The 26,608-nt window shown below is 44.3% G+C and overlaps 1 protein-coding gene and 1 long non-coding RNA gene across 2 annotated transcripts; both read right to left on the bottom strand.

The window, feature by feature from the left end:
• Nucleotides 1-1,172: 1,172 nt before the first annotated feature.
• On the bottom strand, nucleotides 1,173-4,961 carry LOC149525826 (protein maestro-like). The gene is made up of 4 exons (XM_089776419.1): nucleotides 4,618-4,961; nucleotides 3,439-3,621; nucleotides 2,399-2,554; nucleotides 1,173-1,366 (listed from the first exon to the last, which is right to left on the bottom strand). The coding sequence occupies exons 1-4, from the start codon at nucleotides 4,804-4,806 to the stop codon at nucleotides 1,217-1,219; spliced, it is 678 nt and encodes a 225-aa protein (XP_089632545.1). The 5' UTR covers nucleotides 4,807-4,961; the 3' UTR covers nucleotides 1,173-1,216.
• An 11,117-nt stretch (nucleotides 4,962-16,078) lies between these two features.
• Nucleotides 16,079-25,689, bottom strand: LOC149525825 (uncharacterized). The gene is made up of 3 exons (XR_016348542.1): nucleotides 25,588-25,689; nucleotides 18,778-20,422; nucleotides 16,079-16,368 (listed from the first exon to the last, which is right to left on the bottom strand). It is a non-coding gene; the product is annotated as an uncharacterized LOC149525825 (long non-coding RNA).
• Between the last annotated feature and the right edge of the window lie 919 nt (nucleotides 25,690-26,608).

The raw sequence follows: 26,608 nt of genomic DNA, 5'->3' as shown, positions 1-26,608 counted from the left end.
CTGTTCAGCTTAGAAAAGAGGAGACGGAGGGGGGACAGGATAGAGGTCTCTAAAACCAGGAGTTGGGTGGAGAGGGTGCATACAGAAAAGTTCTTCATTAGTTCCCATAAAGAAGGACTAGAGGACACCAAAGGAAAGGAATGGGTAACAGGCTTCAAACTAGTAACAGAAAGTTGTTCTTCACAAAGCACAGAGTCAACCTGTGGAACTCCTTGCTGCAGGAGGCTGTGAAGGCTACAACTAGAACAGAGTTTAAAGGGAAGTGAGATCAAGCCATGGAGGTTGGGTCCATGGAGTGGTATTAGCCAGGGGGTAGGAGAGGTGTCCCTGCCCAAAGTTTGTGGAAGGCTGGAGAGGGATGGCACGAGACAAATGGCTTGGTCACTGTCTTCGGTCCATCCCCTCCAGGGTCCCTAGGGTTGGCCGCTGTCGGCAGACAGGCTACGGGATAGATGAACCTTTGGTCTGACCCAGGATGGCCATTGTATGCTCAGGGCTCAGGGTCGTGGGGTCTCAGTGGACCACCTTGATTTTCATGCACTCCTGCTCCTGGGTGGCCAGGCTGGCAGCTCTCCTGCCCTAGCCGGCCACCTTCCTGTGCCTAGTGCGGAGATCGTGGACGAGGTCCACGATGTCCGCACTAGCCCAGGAGGGAGCCCGCCTTTTGCGGTCCCGGGCAAGCTCCCAGGACCCGCCAGCCTGGTCCCGGGAAGAGGGGGAGGGCTGGGGGGCATCGGGTGGGTGGCTCGATCCGCACCAGGTGCAGGGTCTGCTGGCTGGGTGCTGGCAGGCTTGCACCTGGCACGGGCACCGTAGCCATCCCGTGCCCCTTTAAGGGGTCCGGGGCCGGGAGGGGGGCATAGAGTTTCCCTGGTGTTGGCCGGAGTGGCCACCAGGGAAACCTGGGGAGGGCTAGCCTCCCACTAGTTCGCATTAAGGGGCTACACAGCCCTTAATTCGAACTAGTAAGTTTGAATTAGGCTTAATCCTCGTGGAATGAGGATTACCTAGTTCGAACTAAGCGCTCCGCTAGTTCGAATTAAATTCAAACTAACGGAGCGCTAGTGTAGCGCCTATGAAAGTTAGTTCGAACTAACGTCCGTTAGTTCAAACTAACTTTGTAGCGTAGACATACCCATAGATACTTACATTGCCCATCACACATTCCCCCTGCTTCTACATCACAAGCCTATGCTGTCAATAATCTCATATAATTCTATAGGTCACTCACAAGGTGTCTGCAGATATCCATCTGGAGCTCCTCAGGGTTCAGCTCGGTTCTCCAACTAAGATGCTCATTAAGTATAGTTTGGAGCCTCTTCAGTCCCAAAAATGGGGCACAGAGATGAAATGTAGCTCTGCACTCCTGAAAAAGAGGGTTGCACCAGTGAATTGTTCCATAACACGTATTGTGCTCATTCAAATGGAACTCATGTCCTTGACTGCTCATCTACCCCAAGAATAAAAGGGATTCCCCTGAAGTAATAGACAGAAAATATGCCAGCATGACTTTAATAGGGGGAAAGGGATTCTACTTCTGGAGTATTGCATCCAATTCTGGGCACCCCATTACTTAAAAAATGTTGATACATTGGAGAAAGTCCAATGGAGGGCAACAAAAATGATTAGGAGGCTGGAACACATGATTTACAAGGAGAGGCTGAGGGATTTGGGATTATTTAGTCTTCAGAAGAGAAGAGTGAGGGGAGCTTTGATAGAAGGCTTTAACTACCTGAAGGGGGATTTCAAAGAGGATGGAGAGAGGTTGTTCTCAGTGGTACTAGATGACTGAATGAGGAGCAATGGTCTCAAGTTACAGTGGGGGAGGTCTAGGTTGGATATTCGGAAAAACTATTTTACTAGGAAGGTGGTGAAGCACTGGAATGGGTTACCTAGGGAGGCAACGGAACCTCTAAATCTAGAGTTTTCAAGTCCTAGCTTGACAAAGCGCTGGCTGGGATTGTTTAGTTGTGGCTGGTCCTGTTTTGGGCAGGAGGTTGGACTCAGTGACCTCCTGAGGTCTCCTCCAAACCTATGGTTCTATGATTTTATAATACTGAAAACTGGAGATAGCAGCAATGTTTTTTCAGAACAGATGTAGCTATGAAAGCTGCTTCACTAGGCATAGCTGTGATCTTTCCTCTGTTGTGGGGAGGCAGGAACGTGGGGTGCAGAGATAGGCAGGAATGAACTCTTGGGATCAGACCCATGACCTATCCTGAACTCCAGTGAGACAACCCTGGCTGCTAAGGACCAGCCTGTCTGGGATTGACTCAAAAGGAGGGCAATGAACTGAGGGAAGAATTTAGGTCTCCACTGCAGGAAGGAATAGCAGAGCTCCCCTGGCAACAGGAGGAAGATTCTTTTTGCTTAGTATTTAAGTCACTGTCATTCTTACCATTGAAACTTCAGGGCTTGGATCTTGCAGGTGCAGCAGAAGCGTGACCCAGCTCTGTCTAACCTGCTTGGCAAAATAGTCCTTCCATTTTCTCTTTGCAGAGCCGGCCAGGATACCAAACAGGACAAAGGCCAATGCACGAAGAGTGTTGTCCTTCTATAGCCAAGAAAGACACACAGGTTGGTAACGAAGAGATAACCACATCATGTATCTAGCACAGCTGTCTCTTCTACATTAGAGTAGAGTGATTCCAACTACAGAAGTTTAGAAGAACTGGAATTAATCAAGTTTGGGCCAAATGTGTTGATTCTTCAAAATACTTTGAAGACAGTTCAATTTTGACAAAATTCTTCCAGAAGCCAAGTAGGGGTACTTGGTCAGCTTCTTGGTGACCCATCTAGCAGGCTAACTGAGATCTTGGGCTTCCTGGCCCTCACCTTCAGAACAGCCTGTTTGGCAGGCTGACAAGGAGCCAGGAAATGTGTACCCTGGCACCTCTAATTCCCAGTGCTTCCAGGTTCCCTGTCTCCAGCATAGTCTGCCAGTAGACTGCCCTCAGGCAAGGCTCCCAGTAGAGCTGGGTTGAGAATAGTATTACTGTTTCACAAAGAGATTTGAAATTTGGGCTGGGGGGTGTGTCCCTCAAATAGGAACAAAACCAAAATTTGAAATCTCAAACTTCTCTGCAAAATGGAATAATTTCAACCAGGTGACATAAAAATCGTATGGAGCAGGCCCAAAACAGTCCATTACACCCTGTATGCCCATTTTCCTTGTTATGCAGCTACCTAATCTAGTATTCATACTTCCTTTGCCATTCTCATTGGAAATAAAGATGAACAGAAGGGTGAGACTGAAGGAGCAGGGATGGCATCCTCATTTTCTTAATTCTCTGCTCCGCCATAAAACACATCTCTTCCCTAAGGCCTAAAATCACTTCATTCTGACATGAACAATGCCCAGTGAGGACACATCATGCATTGTAAATGGAGCCTCATCAATGTCAGCTGAACTGGGGTTGAAGGCTTCTGTTCACGTACATTATCGAAGTACTTCCGGATCTGTATGGTGAGGTCTCTGAAGGAAGAACCTATGTCCTTCCCTTTCAGCTCCTTCAGGACTTTGGCCAGTGCCTTCATGCATTCGATAATGATTTCAAAACTGAAAGTCTCTTCTAAAGTCCTGATCAGTGTCTCCAGAAGAAACTTCTTGTACTTTTTCACCTGTTCAGACATATGACATTAAAAAACACTTTCCACTAACCACATTTCTAATATGTTTTTTTAGCAATTATGAAGCAGTGGGAATTTCATCTGCCCCCTAGTGACCTATAGCTATATTTTACATCAGGTACTAGCTACAATAAGCCAAACTCTGTGCCATATTACACCTATGTAATCCTATTAGATTTCTAATTACTTAGATTTGAAGGCCAAAAGGGACCATTGTGACCTCCTTCACAACACAGAACCTCCCCAAAATAATGTCTGTTTGACTAGAGCACCTCTTTTAGAAAAACAGCCCATCTTGTTTTTAAAGTTGCTACTGATAGAGAACCCACCACAACCCTTGGTAAATGGTTCCAATGATTAAAATTACCATTAAAATGTATGCCTTACTATCAGTCTGAATTAGTTTAGCTTCATTCCTCCCCCCCCCCCCCATTGAATCTAAAGGCACATTTTCTAGCCCTTTGAAAATTCTTGTGACTCTTCTCCAATTTATCAGCATCCTTCTTGAATTGCAGGCATGATCCTGACATAGTATTCTAACAGTTCTCACACCAGTGCCATAAGCAGAGGTAAAATAACTTCTTTATTCTTATTCAGAATCCCTCTGTCTATGCCTCCGAGGATCACCTCAGCTCTTTTGGTCACAGCTTTGTACTGGGCGCTTACGTTCAGCTGATTATCTATCATGATTTGAGTTTTTTAGTGTCTCTGTTTCCTGGAATAGAATCTCTCATCTTGGAAGTATGGCCTACACTCTTCATTCCTAGGAGTATACATTTACATATGATCATATTAAGTACATATTGTTTCCTTATGCCCAGCTTACCAAGGGAACCAACCTGCTGTGTATTGACTGCAAAGAGGTTACAGGGGTATGAGAGAGCAGAAGTTGGCCTAGTGCATTGTGCATGGCCTCTGTAAATCCTGAGCAATTGTTTCCTTTAGTTTCTCTAGTTATGCTGCATTGTATTCAGTATTCTATCTTACCTTCTCAGGTGCCCCATAGACTACATTTCCCAGGCCTCTTACAGCCATTCGACGGACAATCCAGTAGTTGTCCTCTAACCTTTCTTCTAAGATGTGTAAGACACACTTAAGCAACTTCTTCTCCCTGAGTATGGGATCAGTCATTAGCTGAAATAAAATCAACATGTCCATTAGCTCTAATATGTTCATTAAGATAGCGAATATAATTTGAGGAGACACGTAATACACTGTAATTTATTATTCTATATGAATGAGTACTGTGTTAAAAACATGGATTTTTCCTTTTAGGCACTATAATGGGTGATTGCTCATCCCTTGAGAGCCTCTCAGTGACTGCATTTGATACCACAGTCCTTTTCTCGCCCAGGTGCATCCTGCCAGTCGATCTTAGTGAGTCTTCCATGGCTCAGCCCTCTGGCCAAGTCCCAAAGTCCAAACAAATGCCTTTTAGGTCCTGTTGCCCTCACTAGGGTCTTCAGCCCCAACTCTGGACCCTTTATATTCTGTTCTTTGTTCAACCTCTCCATAAGCCCTGTCCCCTTCATCGGGTTTATGCCACTGGGGAACCTGGGCCTGCCCACTACTCTTGGTTCCAACCTAGAAATAGCAGCGAGTCATTGCTTCATTTCAGTTCATTGCTACTTTTTCCTTGGGTTCTTCCTATGGGGCCACTTTCAGTTTCTCCCTCAAATTATATGTTTAAGGCTCGTAAGGACTCTCTCGCTGCAAATTCAGCTTCAGAAAATGCTGCCTGAAATAAACCCCTGTGAATTGGTTTGGCCAGAGAATAGCATCCTTTCTTGGCCCTCCACTTCCTGAAAGAAACTGACCTAATAAAGCCCTGTAGCTCCATATATCTGAGCCAGCTGGGCTCTGATTGGCAGCTTTCATGAGGCCTCTCTAGGCAGACCTTGAAAACCCACGTTTGTGACTCCTTTCCTAGGTGGGGTGTAGAAAGATTTTGGGGCACAAACAGATTCCTAGAACCACCAGATGAGCCTCTAAAATAGCGACTTAGCGTAAATGTGAAATATGACACAGACGTTATAGCAAGGCTGTGGAGAGGGAGGATGCTCCAGTAGTTAGCAGCCTAGGACTTAGGAGGTTCCAGTTCAATTTCCTGCACCCTCAAAGACTTCCTAGATGATGTTGGGCAAGTCACTTAGGCCTTCTGTGCATCAGTTTCCTCTTTGCAAAATGGGACTAATAGTGTTTCCCTGCCTCACAGGGGTATTGTAGGGATACATACTTTTAAAGAGTTTTGAGGCACTCAGATACTACATTATCATTTTGAAGTACTCAGATAATACAAGTTTCTAAAAGGATGTTTTAAGGAAGATGGAGAAAAATTGTTCTCCTTGGCCTCTAAGGATAGGATAAGAAGCAATGAGCTTAAATTACATCAAGGGAGGTTTAGGTTGGACAGCAGGAAAAACGTCCTGCCTGTCAGGGTGGTTAAACCCTGCAATAAATTGCCTCAGGAGGTTGTGGAATCTGCATCACTAGAAATATTTAAGAGCAGGTTAGACAAACACCTGTCAGGGATGATCTAGACTGTGCTTGGTCCTGCCGTGATGGCTGGGGATTGGACTCGAAGACCTCTCAAGATCCCTTCCAGTTCGAATGTTCTATGAATCTATTATTCTACATTAATGAGAATCTAAGATAGATGTTAATGTATTTGTATGTTGCTTATTTTATAGTATTAGGACACTAGATTCATTTAGAAGATTTGCTGAGCTAGACCAAAATCAGGAGCTGTTGGTTAGTATTAGCCCTAGGAATTGTCAGAAAAGGTCTAGTAACTCAAATTCTATGGCTACATCTACATTGGCATGATTTTGCGCAAAAGCAGCTGCCTGTCTACACTGGCGGGGAGTTCTTGCGCAAGAACACTGACATTCTAATGTCTAAAATCAGTGCTTCTTGCACAAAAACTATGATGCTCCCGCTCAGGAAAAAGCCCTCCTGTGCAACTGTTCTTGCGCAAGAGGCCAGTGTAGACAGGCCACATTAATTTCTTGTGCAAGAAAGCCCAATGGCTAAAATGGCCATCGGAGCTTTCTTGCGCAAGAGAGCGTCTACACTGGCACGGATGATTTTGCACAAAAGCGCCTCTTAGCGCAACAGCACATGCCAGTGTAGACGCTCTGTTGCGCAAATATTCTAACGCAAAAACTCTCACGTTAAAAGTATGGGTATGTCTACACTACAAAGTTAATTCGAACTAACAGCCGTTAGTTCGAATTAACTTTAATAGCGGCTATACATACAAACTGCTAGTTCGAATTTCAATCGAACTAGCGGAGCGCTTAATTCGAACTAGGTAAACCTCATTCTACGAGGAGTAACGCCTCGTTCGAATTAAGTAGTTCAAATTAAGGGCTGTGTAGCCACTTAATTCGAACTAGTTGGAGGCTAACCCTAATCAGGTTGCCCTGATGGCCACTCTGGGCCAAACCAGGGAAACTTTTCTGCCCCTCTCTCAGCCCCAGAGCCCTTAAAGGGGCACGGTTTGGCTACAGTGCCTGTGCCAGTTGCAAGCCTGCCAGCACCCAGCCAGCAGACCCTGCACCTGGCATGGCATGAGCCAGCCACCCGCTGCCACCCAGCCCTCCGCCTCTTCCCAGGACCAGGTTGGCGGCTCCTAGGAGCCTGCCCAGGGCCACAAGAGGCAGGCGCCCGCGTGGTCTAGTGCGGAGATCGTGGACATTATCGAGGTTTGGGGGGGAGGCCTCCAGCGTCCACGACCTCCACACTAGGCACAGGAATGCAGCCGTCTAGGGCAGGATAGCTGCCAGCCTGGCCACCAAAGGCCACATCCAAATCCAGGAGCAGGTTTGCATGAAAATCAAGTTGTTCCAGTGAGACCCCCGACCCTGAGCCCTGCGCTTAGAACATAAGAACATAAGAATGGCCGTACTGAGTCAGACCAAAGGTCCATCTAGTCCAGTAGCCTGTCTGCCGACAGCGGCCAACACCAGGTACCCCAGAGGGGATGGACCGAAGACAATGACCAAGCGATTTGTCTCGTGCCATCCATCTTCAGCCTTCCACAAACAGAGGCCAGGGACACCATTCCTACCCCCTGGCTAATAGCACTCCACGGACCCAACCTCCATGAATTTATCTAACTTCTCTTTAAACTCTGTTATAGTTCTAGGCTTCACAGCCTCCTGTGGCAAGGAGTTCCACAGGTTGACTATAAGAAGAACTTTGTGTGAAGAAGAACTTTCTTTTATTAGTTTTAAACCTGATGTCCATTCATTTCATTTGGTGTCCTCTAGTCCTTATATTATGGGAACTAATGAAGAACTTTTCTTTATGCACCCTCTCCACACCACTCATGATTTTATAGACCTCTATCATATCCCCCCTCAGTCTCCTCTTTTCTAAGCTGAAAAGTCCCAGTCTCTTTAGCCTCTCTTCATATGGGACCTGTTCCAAACCCCTAATCATTGTACTTGCCCTTTTCTGAACCCTTTCCAAGGCCATATCTTTTTTGAGGTGAGAAGACCACATCTGTACACAGTTCTGAAGATATGGCGTACCATAGTTTTATACTTCCCCTCCTCCTTCTTCCCCTGGCTTCCCCCTTCCAGCTCCCTCCTCCCAGGTTTCCACCTCCCCTCTCCCACCCTCTTTCTTCCCCTCTCCCACCTCCTTTTCCCAGTCCCCCAGAGGTTAACTCACCCCCCCCCACCCCCAGTTTTGTTAAATAAAGAGAGTTTCTATTTTTGAACACGTGTCCTTTATTTTTTACATCAGGAAGAGGGGGCTCGGGAAGGGTAAGTGGAAGGAGGTGAGGGAGGAATGGGGCACGAGCCCCCGATGGGGAGGACTGGGGTGGCTCTGCGGGCTCCTCGGGGTGGAAGCTTTCCTGTAGGGCCTCCTGGATCCTGACAGCCCCCTGATTGACCTCCCCCAGATGGCAGCCTGCGGCAAGTGCAGCCGGGCTGATGGTCGAGTGCTGTAATGTGCCGAGGGCATTCAGGGCACTCCAAGACAGGACTGCTTTGCTGTCCCCATCGAGTTAGAAAAGCAAGCGGGGAATCCTGAGAACTGTCTGTCCGGGGTGGGGGTCGGGTCCTTTTAAGCACAGCCCTCGGCTAGCCTGAGGAAGCAGCTCCACACCTTAAGTCCTAACCTGATGCCCTGACGGCACTGGTTCTGGCCAGCCTTAACTTCGGTTCAGGGTCCACTCAATGTGGACATGCTATTTCGAATTAGCAAAATGCTAATTCGAATTAGTTTTTAGGTCTAGATGCACTCATTTGAATTAGCTTATTTCGAATTAACTAATTCGAATTAAGTTAAATTGAATTAGTGCTGTAGGTTAGACATACCTTATGTGTGCAAAATCTTGCCAATGTAGACGTAGCCTATCTATATCTTTCTCACTCTCTCTTAACCAGCAACTAGAATAGGCAGCTAGGCCAGGCTAGTATAGACCCCAAAAATAACAAAGAGAAAATGATTAAGAAAGGTGTAATGAAGTTCCTTGTGAGATTTCCTTACAAAGGACACATTCTACTATCTAAAATGAATTCCTATGAAGTGAACTGTACAACTCCTCAGAGAAAGGTAAACAACAGATAACAGCCTAATGGTGGAACTGCTCATACCTGAGCAAAGAAAGCTGTGCTGGTGCCTCGCTGATTTTCTGATGGGGAATTTACCCAGGGGAGGAGGCTCTGTATGATCTCCACTGTTATTAGTCCAGATCTTTGCAGAACACTGGAAGACAAAAGGAACCACTTATGGGGCAGACTGTGCACTTCAAAAGCTTAGCTGCTATGACCATACAACTCTAAAACCTACGCATGGAAGCTCTGTGTTTCTCACCCAGGACACCCCACACAAAGCTATACCTGAAAGTTCCCTGTCAGTCACTCTATTTGTTGCCGATCCCTGAGGATGAAATGCTGTCTCCTAGATCTCTTACCTCACCAGCAAACACACCCCCTCGTGGTGAGTCTGCGGATTTTCAAGAAGCATCCAAGTTCTCTGCTTCCAGAGTGTTCTTATCAGCTTCTCATTCACAGCCTTGAAAAGCACAGCCTCTAATGCTTCAATAGAAAGCCTGGGGGAAAAGAGGCACAGAACTGTAGTAACCAATAGAAAGGCACAGCCTAAGCAGTCAGGAAACCCCAGTTACTTGTCAGGTCTGTTGTTCATTGACAGTTCATCCATTGACAGTATCCTGGGGACCACTGTTTTTGGAAGGACTTAATTCCAGGAGGTATTTCAGTCTCATACATCTCATATTACTAGTGTTGCTATGGACAACATTTTGCAGTCACTTTCTCCTATCTGCAAGGCGTATGGGCACTAGCACAGTACAGTAATATGGAAAAAATTCACAATCAGACCCCAAAAGCTGGGACACAGAGAGATTAGTGATCACTAATGGATATTTTGGGGCCCTATGTCCAGCGAGATGTGACAGGGTGCTGAGAGCTTGTCCTTGGGGTCAGCACTCTGGTAACTACTAGTACTAATTAGCTTCCCCAGAGAAAGCCTAATTGGATAGAAATGTACCTGATTGCCTGGCTAGAGTGGGGCTATAGAATCAACAAACCTATTATCCCATTAATAAGGAATCTGCCTAAAGGGACACACAGAGGAGTGTTTGAGGGAAACAGAGAGCAAAAGAGACAAATGCTAGGAGAGCCTTTCAAAGGGAGTTCTCTGAATGGAAACACTTTCCCTCCATCTGGAGGAGGGACTAGAAAGCTGAGATATAATGTAACGGTGCTATGCATGGACAGGCGGATTAAAACACTGCACATAGTCTACACATCGGTATGTACAGACAAGAAAGTCTCAACACGGGCAACGACTCCTCCGAAGTTTGGAGAGTTTTATGACAGGAAATGGAAACCAGCCACAGAAGGTAGCGTTCTGCAAAGTGGGGCCTGAAAATAACCCTGATGTAGTTTTGGCTACCCTTAAAAGAGCAGCAGGTGGACCTGCGAGACACAGAGCAATGTGTGCCCTTCAACTGACACCACACAGCAGTGCGGATGGGAGGAGCTGCTGGTGCAGGACACTGGTTCCCAGGCATGACAGGGCCATGCGCCTCTCTGTTGGTCACAATGGCTCTTGGGAGCAGAGCCCTGTGGATGTGCAGAACCCAATGTCTATCTGCAGATCTCCGTGTCCAGGGGTAGATGTTTGTATTCGCGCAGGGCTCTAACCATTTTTTGCCTGTATTCTAACTCATTATCACTGACATCTCTGTTCTTTGATAATATACCAGTTCTTGTTTTCCCTATAAATACATCTAAGTGTTGTATGTTTTCCAGAGCTGAGTTCTAAAGTATAAGTGTAAGCAGGGCAGTGTGTGCTGAGCTTGTGTTTCTCTGTTTGGTTTAGTTTGGTGTTTGTTTGTTTGTTTGTTTGTTTGAAGGAGCTTCTAAAAGGTTTGAAATCTAGAAGCCTATGTTAATTGGCTGAGCCTCAGTGGGGGGAGGGGCTACCAGAGCTATATAAGCCTGTGAGTCCGCGAACAGGGAGCTTGGAGAGGGACTTTGGAGTGGGAGTTTAGAGGGCACTAGTGACTTCTGATCTTCTTTAAACCTAACTTTTATAATAATCTATATTCCAGAGATTTAATAAGCCCAGTTTTTACTTAAATTTATTCATAAAAAAATGGAGACAGAAGCCCAGCAGCAGAGTGGGGGCTATCCTGTTTATTACGTCGAGTGTAACATGTATGATTACCTGCCCTGTGGGCGAGTGGCGTATGTGTGCACCTGTTGCAAGGAGCTCCTGGCCCTCAGAGACCGAGTTCGGGCTTTGGAGGCCAGGGTGGCTGAACTGGAGGAGCTAACAGAGGTAGAGAGCTATGTTGATGAGACTTTCCAGGGCACTGTAGTACTGTCCCACCTCCAGTCTGAGAGTCCCAGTGCTCTTAAGGAGGATGAAAGTCTCAAGGGAACAGAGAATTCAATGGGAGCAGAGGGAAACCATCCCGTAGTTGGGACCCTCCTTCCCGAGGATGTTGCGGTATCCTCTCGCACCAACGATACCTCTGAGGGGGAGGGAATGCCAGATGTTAGGAAGAGGCAGGTGTTAGTAGTGGGTGATTCGATCGTTAGAAACATAGATAGTTGGGTTTGTGATGACCAGGAGAACTGTATGGTCACTTGACTGCCTGGTGCAAAGGTTGTGGATCTCTCGAGGTATCTAGATAGACTTATGTCTAGTGCTGGGGAGGAGCCGGTGGTCATGGTACATGTAGGTATCAATGACATAGGGAAGGGTAGGAGAGATGTCTTGGAGGCCAAATTTAGGTTGCTAGGAAAGAGACTGAAATCCAGGACCTCTATGGTGGCATTCTTGGAAATGCTTCCAGTTCCACGCGCAGGACCAGGTAGGCAGGCAAAGCTTCAGAGTCTCAATGCGTGGATGAGACGATGGTGTAGGGAAGAGGGGTTTGGATCTATCAGGAACTGGGGACACTTTTGGGAGAGGGGGAGCCTATACAGGAAGGATGGGCTCCACCTAAACCAGGGTGGAACCAGACTACTGGCACTAAACATTAAAAGGCCGTAGAGCAGTTTTTAAACTAAGAGATGGGGGAACGCTGATTGGTGCGGAGATGCACGTACATCGCAGGGAGACTTCTCTTAGAGGAGAATCCGTTGATAGAGATTCTCTAAGCTGTAGTCAGAAAGAGAGGACAAAGAGACTGAGGCCTGAGGAGGCCTAGATAGTAGTGTTTGTATTGCCAGAGGTTGGTGGTTTCAGGGAACTGACCTATAGCAAGCACAAACAAGACTTTCTCATATTAAAAGCAGGTGATGGTAAGGTGCCTCATAACCCTGAGAACTCCTGGGGAGTGTCACACAAATGGACTGGGATTCTCTTTGTTTTGCTCCCTTTCTTCTAATTACCTGCAAGGGTTGCCCTCACATAGTTGTTGTCCTTTTCTGAATAACCTCCTTCGGCTGCTCATCCTGGGCAAAGGCATCTTTTGTCTTAGGGTTTGGCTGATCTGCTGCAGGAGAACAGTAAACAACTCCGGGAACAGCTCCTGCACAGTTTTGCTCAGCTGCAATGCTGACACCACTTCAAAGATGGCACATGTTGCCTGAAAGGAGAGCATGGTAAAAGAAGAGGTCTCTTCCTAACACTATCACACTCTCTCCCCTTCTGATACCTGCTGGACTAAATTCTCACTCCTGTCACTAACTTGATGAATGACCGAGAGCAATTCACTCCATGTGTGCCTTAGCGTCCCATAGCTGTAAAAATGTGTACGACCTATCAAAGCATGTTGTGAGTTGTACAAAACATCTGCAAAGCACTGTAAGAAATCTGATTCAAAGACTTTCTAATTGCCAGATAGTATTAAGTGAATCAGCCACATACTCTAAATCTGCCATCTGTTGTTCCACAGAAAGCACAGCTGGAATCCAGGAAACAGTACTTCAGAAAAGAAGTGCCCATATGACAATATTATACCACTCATCTAGCTTTCCATCAGCATGTTTGTCACAAGGCAGAGAAATACATGTCTGTCGTCTAACTTACTGTGAGAGGTACAGCAGCTGCTAAATGCAGGTCAGTTTTTGTCTCTGAGGTCATCCTTCCTTCTTGGCTTGTTGGAGTCTTTATTTTTTCTATTAGGACCTTTAGGACTTGAGGGGCGAGCAAGGGATCTGTCCCCAGAGATCTCCACAGCTCAGTGGTGTCACTGCAATTTAACATAAGTTATATGTGACCCCCTGGAGACTTTTGTGGCTCTGACTATATGCATCATATTCAAGTAAAGAACACATTTTCTCCTTGACTATGATCAGGGCTCACCAACCGCGCTGTCCGGCGAACTGTGCATGCACAGATCGTTCTGCGCATGCACAGGTCGCCCGAACCCGGCTCTTCCAGGTTACAATCTACACGCCATGGGTGAGTAGATTGTATTATTTGTCAAGCCCTGCCTATGATGAGCAAGTTCAGAGTGCTGTCCTCCTTATATGGTCCTCATGTTTTACATATTGAGTTTCTAGTTACAGAACTAAGTTAAGTTACATTTCAGGTTACATTTCTACAGTGCATGACTATTTTGGGATCCTGGAGGTATCCCGAAATAGCTACCCCACATTTACACAAGCAGCCCGTTATTTTGAAATATTTTTCAAAATAATGGGCACACTATTTTGCCATCCCAAGAAACTTTGTTGCATGAGGGATAAGGGATGGCTTGAAATAGCACATTATTTCGACATTTGGTGCTGTGTAGAAGCACCACATTACAAAATAGGCTATGCAAAATATGATACGCAATTTGCGGAGTGCAAATTGTGCATCTTATTTCAAGTTTAGGGTGCTGTATAGACACAACCCTAGTCTTACTGCACCATAACCATTAATGCTAGACTTCAGAAGGAAAGGACACAGAGCTCTAATCACAGTTCCTGTTTTCCTACTTCTCAGTAGATATGGAATCATGAGCATATGATGCCCAAAGATCTGGGGCCTGGGAGACAAGTTGAAGAAAGAAAAATGATCTTCCTACTAACTGGATGTACAACTACGAGAACAAATATTTGTGGCTAGCCCATGACCTCTTCACAAATGGCATTCCCTGGCCTCTATTTGCCAGAATGGGCATGTTCTGTTCACTCCCTATGGGGCACCTGGCATTGGCCACTGTCTGAAGACAGGATCCTGGGCTAGATGGACATTTGGTCTGACCCACTACAGCCGTTCTTATGTTCTTAGATTCCAGCACTGATGACTGATAATTCAGCTAGGGATGTTTGAATGAAATGATAGATATGCTTACCGCCCTGTCTTTAAGTACCAAGAATGACAACTCCATTCCAGCAGCCATACCCTTGCTGATACCAAAAGCCTGGTACCCTATCCTGGCTAATCAGCCAGGAATTTGGATTTGAAGCTTTCATGCTACCAGAAAACGAACAGTCACTGGCAATTGCCAGGGTGATGTTAGTTCAGGGGTCTGGAGAGGCAAAAATCCACTCCAGTGATGCCAGTAAAGGGAAGTCTTTAGGATGCCAAAGCAACTATTAATTAATGGAAACAGAATGACACTTAATTTCTCCCTGCACCCACCTTGACATGGTCTTGGACCTTTCTGCAGAAAGACCCAAGCTATTAACCTTTAGGAATGATCTCAAACTGTCTGTGGCTTAAATGAAGCCTTACATCTTCCAGTGAAGCCGTGGGATCCATGGTTACCAAAATGAACACTGTAAGGAGCAGTATATACCTGTCCATCGGCAGATGTTTGATGAGGAGGCTGAAGATCACTGCCTCTAGGTGATGGTGAGCAAGAATGGACACTGACTCCACCAGGAACTGCCTCAAGCTACCCTGCTTGATGGTAGGCATATAAATATATATTCTACTCAGGATATCTGACACCTGGACAGAATAAAACCAGAAAAAATGTCCCTTTTCCATTCTCTCCATTCATTCTGCAGAACCAAAACGTTTATTTAGTCGTTTAGCAATTTGCTGTTCTTGTAGAAAATCCTCCCTTCAAAAAACAAGTATTTAGACATGGCTGCATAGATTTAACCCACAAAAATTATACATATCTCTGCGCATACCTGGCTGCAACACCGGGTTAAGACATGCTGAGGCCCGAAGCTATGTCAAGTTAAAGAGGCCTCATTGCATTTCCAAAAAAAACATGTATTATTCTAACAGAAAGGAAAATGAAAATAGAAATAATAAAGTTATCTATCTATCTATCTATCTATCTATCTATCTATCTATCTATCTATCTGTACATAGGCAAAGAGGCAAGTAAAAACTAGCAATTTTGGGGTATTTTTAGAGACCCCTCATTATCTGAGGCCCTAAGATGTAGTTCACTTAGCTTGTCTCTTGGGGCCGGATATTCTCTTTTTGCATTTTACTCGGAGTCTAATTTTTCCAAGCCTTTCATGGCTGGAAACTGTGACAACAAGATAGACAAATAATCAAGCATCTTCCTTTTCACTTGGGGTACGGTTACACTAGCTCGTTAGTTCGAGCTAGGTAGGGTAATGAGGGCAAGCAGAGTTGCAAATGAAGCCCAGGATTTAAATATCCCAGGCTTCATTTGCATGTTCCCGGGTGCTGCCATTTTAAAATCCCCCTTAATCCGAACACCGTGCCCGCGGCTACATGCGGCACGGAGTAGGTAGTTCTAATTAAAGATCCTAATTCCATGAGGAGTAACGGTAGTTCGAATTAGGATCTTTAATTTGAACTACCTAGTCCATGCCGCATGTAGCCGCGGGCACAGAGTTCGGACTAAGGGGGATTTAAAAATGGTGGTGCCAGGGAACATGCAAATGAAGCCCGGGATATTTAAATCTCGGGCTTCATTTGCAACTCCGCTTGCCCTCATTACCCTACCTAGCTCGAACTAACGAGCTAGTGCAGATGTACCGTTAGATTATCTCTGTCTTCTGCTGTTGATTCCCCCATTGCCTGACTCAGGATAGGAACACAGATGGAATTAACTTCCAATCCCAGGGGGAGAAACAGCAAGACTTGTGTTCACTGCAAATGATGGCAAAGACCTGAAAGCCTGCAGGTTAGCCAGAAAAACCTCTCCAGCTTCTATTTTACCTCATCCAGCATGGCACCTCCACACTCCTTCAGGATGATCTTCATCCACAGACCGGCTGCTGTGGCACAGGAGGGACTAGCAGACAGCATACCATCCAGTATGGCCTCAATAAAATCTGTGGCTTGGTCAGAGGGAAAGTACTTACTAACCACCTGTGGACAGATCAAAACCAGGAAAGATTGCAATGATAGTCGGCTCTAGTACTTTTAAGAAAGGAGGCCTAAGAGCTGTATAGGAAAATATGTATTCATCAGCAAATTGCTAATTGGGCTCATATCTGGCAAGGCAGTTGCAATTAAAATTTTCTCTGTAATCTTTCTAGCTACCACATCTCTATTCTACACTAATAATATCAGGTTAGATCTTAGGTTGTACAGTTAGCACAACATTGTATGGGACAAACAGGATGTAAATTTCCAGTTTATATTCTATGATGTACATGACATCTTTTCACAAAATATAAAAATATGCAAAGAGATGCATGCACACAAATATAGGTTCAGGTAAACACACAAGGTGCCAAGACTGGTTTCTCAGCTTGATGTCCCGCTCACATATTTCCCCCCTGGATGGATGGATGGCTGGCTGGATGGATGGATGGATGTGCGCACGCACATGCATGGGCATGTTCATGCAACTGTCTGGAATCTGTTTTTTACATGGCATTCATAGCATATACCTATGAAAAGCATGTTACTGATTACACATGAATGCCTCACTCCCATAGCTCGCTCCAAGTGTGGAAAGACATCACGAAAGCATAAAACAATCATGGAAACATAGAATACTAGGACTGGAAGGGACCTTGAGAGGTCATCGAGTCCAATCCCCTGCCCTCATGGCAGGACCAAATACTGTCTAGACCATCCCTGATAGACATTTATTTAACCTACTCTTAAATATCTCCAGAGACGGAGATTCCACAACCTCCCTGGGCAATTTATTCCAGTGTTTGACTACCCTGACAATTAGGAACTTTTTCCTAATGTCCAATCTAAATCTCCCTTGCTGCAGTTTAAGCCCATTGCTTCTTGTTCTATCCCCATAGGCCAAGATGAACAAGTTTTCTCCCTCCTCCTTATGGCACCCTTTTAGATATCTGAAAACTGCTATCATGTTCCCCCTCGATCTTCTCTTTTCTAAACTAAACAAACCTAATTCCTTCAGCCTTCCCTCATAGGTCATGTTCTCTAGACCTTTCATCATTCTCGTTGCTCTTCTCTGGACCCTCTACAATTTCTCCACATCTTTCTTGAAATGCGGTGCTCAGAACTGAACACAATACTCCAATTGAGGCCTAACCAGCGCAGAGTAGAGCGGAAGAATGACTTCTCATGTCTTGCTCACAACACCCCTGTTAATGCATCCCAGAATCATGTTTGCTTTCTTTGCAACGGCATCACACTGCTGACTCATATTCAACTTGTGGTCCACTATAACCCCTAGATCCCTTTCTGCCGTACTCCTTCCCAGACAGTCGCTTCCCATTCTGTATGTATGAATCTGATTGTTCCTTCCTAAGTGGAGAACTTGGCATTTGTCTTAAACTTCATCATATTTACCTCAGACCATTTCTCCAAGTCATTTTGAATTATGACCCTATCCTGCAGATTAGTCGCAACCCCTCCCAGCTTGGTATCATCTGCAAACTTAATAAGCGTACTTTCTATACCAATATCTAAATTGTTGATGAAGATATTGAACAAAGCCGGTCCCAAAACAGACCCCTGTGGAACCCCACTTGTTTGCCTTTCCAGCAGGATTGTGACCCATTAATAACTACTCTCTGAGTATGGTTATCCAGCCAGTTATGCACCCACCTTTTAGTAGCCCCATCTAAGTTGTAAATACCTAGTTTATTGATAAGAATATCATGCGAGACTGTATCAAATGCCTTACTAAAGTCTAGGTATACTATATCCACCACTTCTCTCTTATCCACAAGACTTGTTATCCTATCAAAGAAAACTATCAGATTGGTTTGACATGATTTGTTCTTTACAAATCCAGGCTGGCTGTTCCCTAGCACCTTGCCACTTTCCAAGTGTTTACAGACGATTTCCTTAATTACTTGCTCCATTATCTTCCCAGGCACAGAAGTTAAACTAACTGGTCTGTAGTTTCCTGGGTTGTTCTTATTTCCCTTTTTATAGATGGGCACTATATTTGCCCTTTTCCAGTCCTCTGGACAAGGGAAAATGAATGGTGCACAGCCACTAGAACAGTCACTTAGGGTACGTCTAGACTACAGGCTTCTGTCGACAAAGAGCGTCTAGACTACATTGAGTTCTGTCGACAAAGCAAGCTGCTTTGTCGACATGGCAGTGTAGTCTAGACGCAACCCTACAGGCAATAACACCATCTGTCGACAGAACTCTGTCGACAGAAGGTGTTATGCCTCGTAAAATGAGGTTTACCAGCGTCAAGAAAACTGCTGAGTTCTGTCGACGTTATGTTGACAGAACTCAGCGGCAGTGTGGACGCAGGTATAGTTTTGTCGACAAAAGTCCACTTTTGTCGACAAAACCCTGTAGTCTAGACACACCCCTAGTGTCTGTTACCTTAGCCATTTTGCAAGATGCTTGAAACAGAGCCTCAGGGTCTGGAGTTGTTAGTGCCTCACGGAGACATCTCAGCTCCTCCTCTGCTGACCCCAGGTTTCTGCACTGACCTAGGATAGAGAAAAGGAGAAAAAGTATGGCAACATTTAATAAAACTGAACCTCTGATCCATAGATAATCATACAGGCGGATCTATGGGGGTATGTTATTACCAGCTGTGTGTGAAATTTTGGCCCCACTAAAGCCAATGACGAAATTCTTGTTGACTTTAATGGAGTTAGAATTTTACCATCAGGCTATGTGTGGACTATATCCCTTTTTCGGAAAAGGGATGTAAATTAGACGTATCGCAATTGCTAATGAAGTGGGGATTTAAATCTCCCCCACTTCATTAGCATAAAAATGGCTGCAGCTTTTTTCGGCACGGAGCTTTGCTGGAGAAAAGCGCCAGTCTAGATGCTGATCTTGTGGAAAATTAAGCCTTTCCCGAAAGATCCCTTATCCCTCCGAAAAAGGGATGTAGTCTAGACGTAGCCCCTATGTCTGAAAGTTAACAGTAATGGCATGTGATTCATTGTGATTCATACAGGATTAAACAGGCACTGTATTCTGTGTGGAGCATCTTTCTCTGTATATCTGGTTTCAGTAGCCACTCTGCTCTCAGTATTTAAATCTAATCTCTTAGTCAAGCACAACTCATGTAGATTGTTCTGAGGTTCTGATTTGGAGGAGAATCCCTCTACTGAACTCTCATTGTAAAAGAGATGGGGCTGACCAAAAGCTTAGGTAGGAAACCCAGGCTCTTCGCTCACTTCTAAATCATGAACTGTCTCTTTAAGGGAAAGCTGTCCTGCTCTGTCATCTCCCTCTCCCCACCCCACTCTGCAGAGGGGGGGACATATGGGCATATGGCAGGGGAGAGAGTGTGTGTGAGACAATGTGTGTGTGTGTGTGTGTGTGTGAGAGAGAGAGAGAGAGAGAGAGAGAGAGGGACATGCTGGCTGCCAGAGAAATCTTAGAAACAGTGCACTGCCTCTTTAGATAGGCACTCCGTTACTCACCATACTTCAGACTGGAGCAGCACTATTGTATGTGTCCCTCTCCCCAAACTCTGCTCTGCAGAGATGATGACAGGGGCAAAGGGGTCACCCTGACTTCTGCACGCCTCCCTGCTCACCTCCCCTCCACACACCACTAGCAGCAGATAGGATGGAGCAAGGTCGGAGAGGGGCAGCTGAACACATGCTGCTGGCATGCTTGCTAATCAGCTGAGCGCTCCAGACAGAAATTCTGGGGAGAAGGGCAGATCTGGCCTGTGTGCTATATTTTGCCCACCCTCTAATATTTGCAGATTATTTATTATTTGTGCAGTTCTCTTCCAGCAATGTACTTACAAGGCCCCAATCATTCTGTTATATAAGTGTCGCTAACAAGACAGAAAGAATTACAGATGGAAAAAAGGGTCATTACAACAATGAAAGAAAGTGAAGAGTTACTTACACCTGCTCATGGTCTCCTCACCTTGTATATTGAGAATACAGTTGATACAGTCAACCACCCACTGACGCGATGAGGTAATTGAAGCACAGGTATATGGTGCTAATAGCCCAATCAGATATCCAAAGTGATCAAAAGTTTCCTGAGGCTAATTAAAAAAGAATGAAGAATGAAAGTTCTCCGGCTATACTGGACATTATTTGCCTTCCTTATTGTGAACTCCATTACTGTACCTGGGTACGGCACATTGGAAAACATAATCCTTGTTGTACATGCAAATTGATGGGGTCTAAATTAGCTGTAGCACTCAAGAAAAATCTCAGAGTCATTGTGGATAGTCCTCTAAAAACATCTGTTCAACACGCAGCTGCAGTTAAAAATGCTAATGGTATGTTAGGAACCACTAGGAAAAGGGATGAATAATAAATATGATAAATAATAATAAATTAGCAATAGGGATATATTACCGACCACCTGACCAGGACAGCGATACTGACATTGAAATGCTGAGGGAGATTAGAGAGGCTACCAAAATAAAGAACTCTATAATAATGGGGGACTTTAATTACCCCCATATTGACTGGATACATGTCACCTCAGGAAGAGAAGCGGAGATAAAATTTCTCAATGGCTTAAATGACTGCTTCTTGGAGCAGCTGGTGCAGGAACCCACAAGGGGAGAGGCAATTCTCGATTTAGTCCTGAGTGGAGTGCAGGATCAGGTCCAGGATATAACCGTTACCGGACCGCTTGGGAATAGTGACCATAATATAATAACATTCAACATTCCTGTGGTGGGAAGAACACCTCAGCAGTCCAGCACCCTGGCATTTAATTTCAAAAAGGGGAATTACACCAAAAATGAGGAGGTTAGTTAAACAGAAATTAAAAGGCACAGTGACTAGAGCAAAGTCCCTGAAAGCTACATGGAAACTTTTTAAAGACACCATAACAGGGGCCCAACTTAAATGTATACCCCAAATTAAAAAACATAGCAAGAGACCTAAAAAAGAGTCACCGTGGCTTAACCACCATGTAAAAGAAGCAGTGAGGGACAAAAAGGTATCTTTTCAGAAGTGGAAGTCCAATCCTAGTGAGATAAATAGAAAGGAACATAAACACTGTCAAATCAAGTGTAAAAATGTAATAAGAAAAGCAAAAAAAGATTTTGAGGAACAGCTAGCCAAAAACTCAAAAAGAAATAACAAAATGTTTTTTTAAGTACATTAGAAGCAGGAAGCCTGCTAAAAAACCTGAGGGTCCCTTAGATGATTGAGCTATAAAAGGAGCAATCAAGGACTATAAAGCCATTGCTGAGAAACTAAATGATTTCTTTGCTTCAGTCTTCACGGCTGAGGACGTTGGGGAGATTCCTGAATCTGCACCGTCCTTTGTGGGTGATGAATCTGAGGAACTGTCCCGGATTGAAGTGTCATTAGAGGAGGTTTTGGAACAAATAGAAAAACTTAATGTTAACAAATCTCCGGGACCGGATGGCATTCATCCAAGGGTTCTAAAAGAACTCAAATGGGAAATTGGTGAGCTATTATCTGTAGTTTGTAACCTATCCTTTAAATCGGCTTCCGTACCTAATGACTGGAAGGTAGCTAACGTGACACCAATATTTAAAAAGGGCTCTAGAGGCGATCCTGACAATTACAGACCGGTAAGTCTAACTTCAGTATCGGGCAAATTAGTAGAAACAATAGTAAAGAATAAAATTGTGAAGCATGTAGAAGAGCATAATTTATTGGACAAAAGTCAACATGGTTTCTGTAAAAGGAAATCCTGTCTTACTAATCTGTTAGAGTTCTTTGAAGGGGTTAACAAACATGCAGACAAGGGGGATCCAGTAGTTATAGTATACTTGGATTTTCAGAAAGCCTTTGACAAGGTCCCTCACCAAAGGCTCTTGTGTAAATTACATGGCCATGGGATAAGAGGGAAGGTCCTTTCTTGGATTGAGAACTGGTTAAAAGACAGGAAACAAAGGGTAGGAATAAATGGTAAATTTTCAGATTGGAGAGGGGTAACTAGTGGTGTACCCCAAGGGTCAGTCCTGGGACCAATCCTTTTCAACTTATTCATAAATTATCTGGAGAAAGGGGTAAGCAGTGAGGTGGTAAAGTTTGCAGATGATACAAAACTGTTTAGGATAGTCAAGACAGAAGCAGACTGTGAGGGACTCCAAAAAGATCTCACCAAACTGAGTGATTGGGCAACAAAATGGCAAATGAAATTTAATGTGGATAAATGTAAAGTAATGCACATCGGGAAAAATAACCCCAACTATACGTACAGTATGATGGGGGCTAATTTGGCTACGACAAATCAGGAAAGGGATCTTGGAGTTATCGTGGACAGTTCTCTGAAAACTTCCACGCAGTGTGCAGCGGCGGTCAAAAAGGCAAATAGGATGCTGGGAATTATTAAGAAAGGGATAGAAAATAAGACCCAGAATATCTTATTACCCCTGTATAAAACTATGGTACGCCCACATCTTGAATACTGTGTACAGATGTGGTCTCTTCACCTCAAAAAAGATATTTTGGCCTTTGAAAGGGTTCAGAAAAGGGCAACTAAAATGATTAGGGGTTTGGAACGGGTCCCATATGAGGAGAGGTTAAAGCGACTGGGACTTTTCAGTTTAGAAAAGAGGAGACTGAGGGGGGATATGATAGAGGTCTATAAAATCAAGAGTGGTGTGGAGAGGGCTGATAAAGAAAAGTTATTTATTAGTTCCCATAATAGAAGAACTAGAGGACACCAAATGAAATTAATGGGTAGCAGGTTTAAAACTAATAAAAGAAAGTTCTTCTTCACACAGCGTGTAGTCAACCTGTGGAACTCCTTGCCAGATCAGGCTGTGAAGGCTAGGACTATAATAGAGTTTAAAGAGAAGCTAGATAATTTCATGGAGGCTAGGTGCATGAAAGGCTATTAGCCAAGGGATAAAATGGTGTCCTTGGCCTCTGTTTGTCAGAGGCTGGAGAGGGATGGCAGGAGACAAATCGCTTGATCATTGTCTTCGGTCCAGCCTCTCTGGGGCACCTGGTGCTGGCCACTGTCGGTAGACAGGATACTGGGTTAGATGGACCTTTGGTCTGACCCAGTACGGCCGTTTTTATGTTTTTATGTTCTTATGTTCTTATGTTCTTATCATGCCACTGTTTCAAATCCATGGTACACCCACACCTTGAATACTGCAAGCAATTGTAGTCCTACAACTTAAATAAAGTTAGGTTATAATTGGAAAAAGTTCAGAGAAAAGCAACAAAAATGATATGGGATATGGGACAACTCATACAAGGAGAAGTTAAAAGGACTGGGACCATTCATCTTAGAAAAGAGATGCTTACAGGGGGGTATGATAGAGCCATATAAGATGATCAGAGATGCATGATATGGGTGTCCCTATATCTCTGACTGCCTGGGGCTGGGACTGGACAACAGGGGAGAGATCACTCAACAATTGCCTTGTTCTGTTTGTTCCCTCTGATGCATATAACACCCACCACTGTCAGAAGACAGGATACATGAACCATTTGTCTGGGGGATCCAGAATGGCCATTCATGTTTTATGTTCTTATCTGATTAAATAGAAATAGAAATTCAACTTTAACAGCCTGAGAGTATAAGAATGCATCTATGACACTGACACAGCCAACCTATGTGTGACCCACAATAACTTAACAAGCGGCACTGCAATTGTATCAAGACAAGTCACTTATATGTTATTTCAAAGGGTGTGTCTAGACTACTGAGTTTTGTCGACAAAAGTGGACTTTTGTCGACACAACTATACCTGCATCTACACTACCGCTGAGTTCTGTCGACATAACGTCGACAGAACTCAGCAGTTTTGTCGACGCTGGTAAACCTCATTTTACGAGGCATAACACCTTCTGTCGACAGATTTCTGTCGACAGAAGGTGTTATTGCATGTAGGGTTGTGTCTAGACTACAGGGTTTTGTTGACAAAGCAGCTTGCTTTGTCAACAGAACTGAATGTGTCCAGACCCTCTTTGTCGACAGAAGTTTTGTCGACAGATACTGTCGACAAAACTTCTGTCGACAAAACCCTGTAGTCTAGACGAACCGAAAGAAAAGTCCTAGACTAGCGATCACCAACATCATGCATTTTGGTAATAGATATGAAAGGTAGATGTTATGTATTATTGTCTGTATTTATATCTTGCTAGAAGTTTAACATAACCAAATTAGCTTGTAGATTCCAATTCCTTTTCATGTCTTAATTGCCTTAATGATATGTAACTGTCTTCAGTTAACCTTAAGATCAAAGATATAAGACAGTACAAGAAAATATTTTTTACATTGCCTTCAGCTTAACTATCTGTGTTGTAATGGAAGACCACGATCGGCTAATTACCTTATGTGAATGACTATCACCCATTTACCAGTGTATGCATAGGAAATAGAAAATTAACTTCAAAACAAAGCACGACAGGAGATCTGCATGACCTATTCTTTCTCAGGGAGAGATCCTGCTTCGACAATTTCTGTGAGGAGGCTTGCCAACCGGCTAGAATAACTATAAAAGACAAGTTATGGGACTGATCTTCTCTCTCCAGTCTGCTTAAACTTTGAACAGGGGACGTGTAAGCCATAGGACATAGATCTTCCAAATAATTATTTGGAATAGTCTGGGAAATGCATGGAAAAACTAACAGCCTTTGCATCTAAACTGACTCTGGATGTTGACCGGTTAGCATGATTCCAGAGAGACTTTTACAAGCCAGCCGTTTATTCCACCATGGTTGTGATCCTGAACTATGAAAAGTGAAAGTCATTTTAACAAATATCTATCACTTAACCATTTGTAACTCTCTTCTTTTTCCTTTTAACAACAAATCTGATATTCGGTTATTAAGGATTGGCTGATATTTAGGGAAGACCTGTGATTCATATTAACCTAAGGATAAGTGTCTAGTCCTTTGTGATTGGTGATTATATTAGACTTAGTTGTCTAGATGGGAACCAAGGTCTGGAATGCCTAAAGGGTACTATTGTTTGGTATTTTGTTAACCAGAGTAGAAGCTCTTTTCTTACTGGTTTGGTGAATCTAATTATAAAATCACTCGTCTGGGGAACTGCCTGCCCTGTTTCTTATAGTCTGGCCTGAGTGCTGTCACAGCACTCTTATGGAAACCTTTCTCTTATGGAAGCAGAGGGATCTTAGTCACTTTGAGGCCCCAGCTGCAGGCCTAGTAGAATTTCTCATGCATTCACGTTGAATGTCAGATTTGATTTAAGTGGGGAAGTCAGCTCAAGGAAGAGTAGAACTATACTCACTGTGCTATTAACTATCTCCTGATAGGCAGTTAGCAGCCAGACACTGGCCTGCAAGGCCCTTCCTCTCTCCCACTCCTTCTCTGAACTGAGCCAGGTCTCTAGTAGCTGTTGGCAAAGCAGGAGAATGGACAAAGTTAGTACCAGAAAATCCCTCCCAAACGTTTCTTTTAAATAGGTTTGATTGTCACTAAAATCCCTCTCCAAAGCATTTAACTTCCATATAGCAAAAGATTTATATGTCTCCAAAAAGAGACCCTTGTATATACAAGTCCCAGGGACCAGATTCACCTCTGGTGTACATAACTCCATCAAAGCCAAAGGAGTTACATGAGAGATGAGTCTGGCTCTGTGTATGTGAGGGCTTCTGTAGACTGTCTGATGGCAGCTGTCTAGCACATTGCATGCAGTTTGGGGTCCGGTGCTGTGTTCTCTTTCCTGGACAGCTTCTCCCATGCTGAGTGGCAAATGACAGAGAGGAGCAGAGAAGTCTCCCCAGCCCAGCTCCTTTTATAACTTTATTTTCATACCAACGTTGCACCTAAGTCCCCTCCCCTCAGCTCTTCAAACTATTCTGTTTATGTCTGAAGAGCAGGAAGTCTTTGGTGAATGAGTTTCCATACACAGAGCTTAACTCAATACTAATTCATTCCTTTTACAAGAGGTGATCAGTTCTCACTGGTCCTCTTGAATTTGGTTACTGCACTGATGATTTTCTTTCCTGTCCATGTAGTGTTAACTATACTGGAAAAACTAGATCTCAGTCCACCACTGGCATAAAATGGAACAGCTCCCATGGATTTCAATGGGACACATTCCCACTTACTTCAGGAAAAAATTGATGCTTTCTCCCTAAAATTCACCCGCTGCGGAAAATTCCTCCACAACAGAAGCTTGAGCATCATCCCTGCTATAACACAAGAAACAATTATCACCCTGGTCCTATGGGCTACTCACATGAAACATTTCCTGGAACCAGTCTGGGGTTGGTTCTTCCTCAAGCAGGATCTTCATTAGCTCACTA

Source organism: Pelodiscus sinensis, chromosome 1, assembly GCF_052426305.1.
Source record: "Pelodiscus sinensis isolate ZL-2025 chromosome 1, ASM5242630v1, whole genome shotgun sequence".
Classification (NCBI taxonomy): domain Eukaryota; kingdom Metazoa; phylum Chordata; order Testudines; family Trionychidae; genus Pelodiscus; species Pelodiscus sinensis.
This window is presented reverse-complemented; position numbering and strand designations above follow the sequence as displayed.